The 1,729-nt window shown below is 38.3% G+C and overlaps 1 protein-coding gene across 1 annotated transcript; it reads left to right on the forward strand.

The window, feature by feature from the left end:
- Positions 1–806: 806 nt before the first annotated feature.
- On the forward strand, positions 807–1,227 carry SARC_14888 (hypothetical protein; the record flags this gene model as incomplete). The annotated part of the gene is made up of 2 exons (XM_014290981.1): positions 807–939; positions 1,099–1,227. Coding segments are annotated over exons 1-2 (216 nt in total), but the record flags the coding sequence as incomplete, so codon positions are not given.
- Positions 1,228–1,729: the final 502 nt, after the last annotated feature.

A 1,729-nucleotide genomic window follows, 5' to 3' on the forward strand; every position in this document is an offset into this window, starting at 1 on the left:
TGTCTGTCTGTGTATGTGTGTACACGTACAGGTGTGGCTCTGTGGAATTGTGCGCGTGTATGTGCGTGTATGTACACGTACACGTGTTTGTGAGTGATTATGTACGTTCGTGCGCGTTTGTGTGTGCATCTCTGTGTGTATGTGTTTGTGGGTGTGTGTTTTTACCTCGAAGATGGATGCTTTTTTACTTACTTCTCTTGCATAAAAATATTATTCTTAACAATATTTGTTAGCATTGCAAAACGATTACCGGAACATTTATTCGTTTGCCGTGGTGCACAGATGATAGCATGTTTATGTGTATATATTGAATTGTCTCGATACACTGAACTCTATATATTTTGGATATGCTCGGACATCTGAACTGTATCCAGGCCGGTGTGAGTTTAGAACTCAGACGTAAACGTTCAAACAAAATAATACTCGATGCTTGAACAGAAGACTGTAAAGTACATTGTATCGGCTATTGCTGGCAAGTATTATATTCCCAGGATGCTGAGTTCATGAACGGAACAGGTGTATCCTTCTCCCTCCGCACAAGCCATAGGGTAAACAACAAGCACGCGCGAATAGTTAGACAAAAATCACCCAGACATACGAGTCACTGGACTCCATTTTGGCAAACAATTGGCTTTCCTTCTCGTCTCTGGCCTCAGCTCTCGCGCGAGCATAAAACAAAAATGATTGAGATCGATAAGAGCGTACGCTCCATATATACTCCAATTTTCATTACACTACTACTCATTGATCTTCTCTACTATCTATAAAAGGTGAATGTTCTAATGAAGTCTAAAAGTCTAAATCATGATGGATTTAAATACAACAGATTATTGTATTAATAAATAAATAACTATGGGGATGAGCTGCAAAGCTTCAGTCTCCATGATTAGTTCGGCGTTTCGTCCCGAGGATGTCGACCATAGCACCTTCGACAAGGAGGTATACGCAATATAACATAGGTGTTACAACTTACATCGCAGAGACGCAACTTGGCTCCGCCTTGTTTCTTGTACGTAGTTTGTACTATAGCTCTCCATTCATCCTTCACCACACTTCACCACTCCGTACCGTTCCTGCATTGGTCTCATCTTATGTTAGGGGTTTGCTATTTATACAGAGTTCCTCACGCAAAGTGCATTGGAGAGCCTCCGCAAGAGCTATACCGCCATCATAGACCAACTACACGAGTCTGTACATCCAGAATGGGTAATGTCTCTGCACCAGGTATGTTCGTCATCTACTATCTCGTTGCGTCCAGGACTGTTGCCCTGCTCGCTTGCAATCGTGTTATGTATGTGTATAAGCCTGAAAAAGATACTACCGCTTGGAATTTATGATGGCTTGTCCAGATCCCCTCACTAATACAGCACGCTCCTAGTATCGAAGTACTCTGATAGCGGCAGGAGGTGTGTGGTGCTCTACGCCAGGCAGGCATAGAGCAATACACCTATCATAACACAATTCTCTAAGTATCTCTCAAAACAATTAGTTATATATATATATATATATTTATATATATATATTTATATTTATTTATATACATAATATGTATGCATTTATGTACATACATATATATATATGTGTGTATGTGTGTGTATATATATGTGTATTTATATATATATATATATATATATATATTTATTTATTTATTTATAGACATAATATGTATGCATTTATGGACATATATATATATATATATATATGTGTGTGTGTGTGTGTGTATTTATAT

The sequence above is a fragment of the Sphaeroforma arctica genome (assembly GCF_001186125.1).
Source record: "Sphaeroforma arctica JP610 unplaced genomic scaffold supercont1.5257, whole genome shotgun sequence".
NCBI lineage: Eukaryota > Ichthyosporea > Ichthyophonida > Sphaeroforma > Sphaeroforma arctica.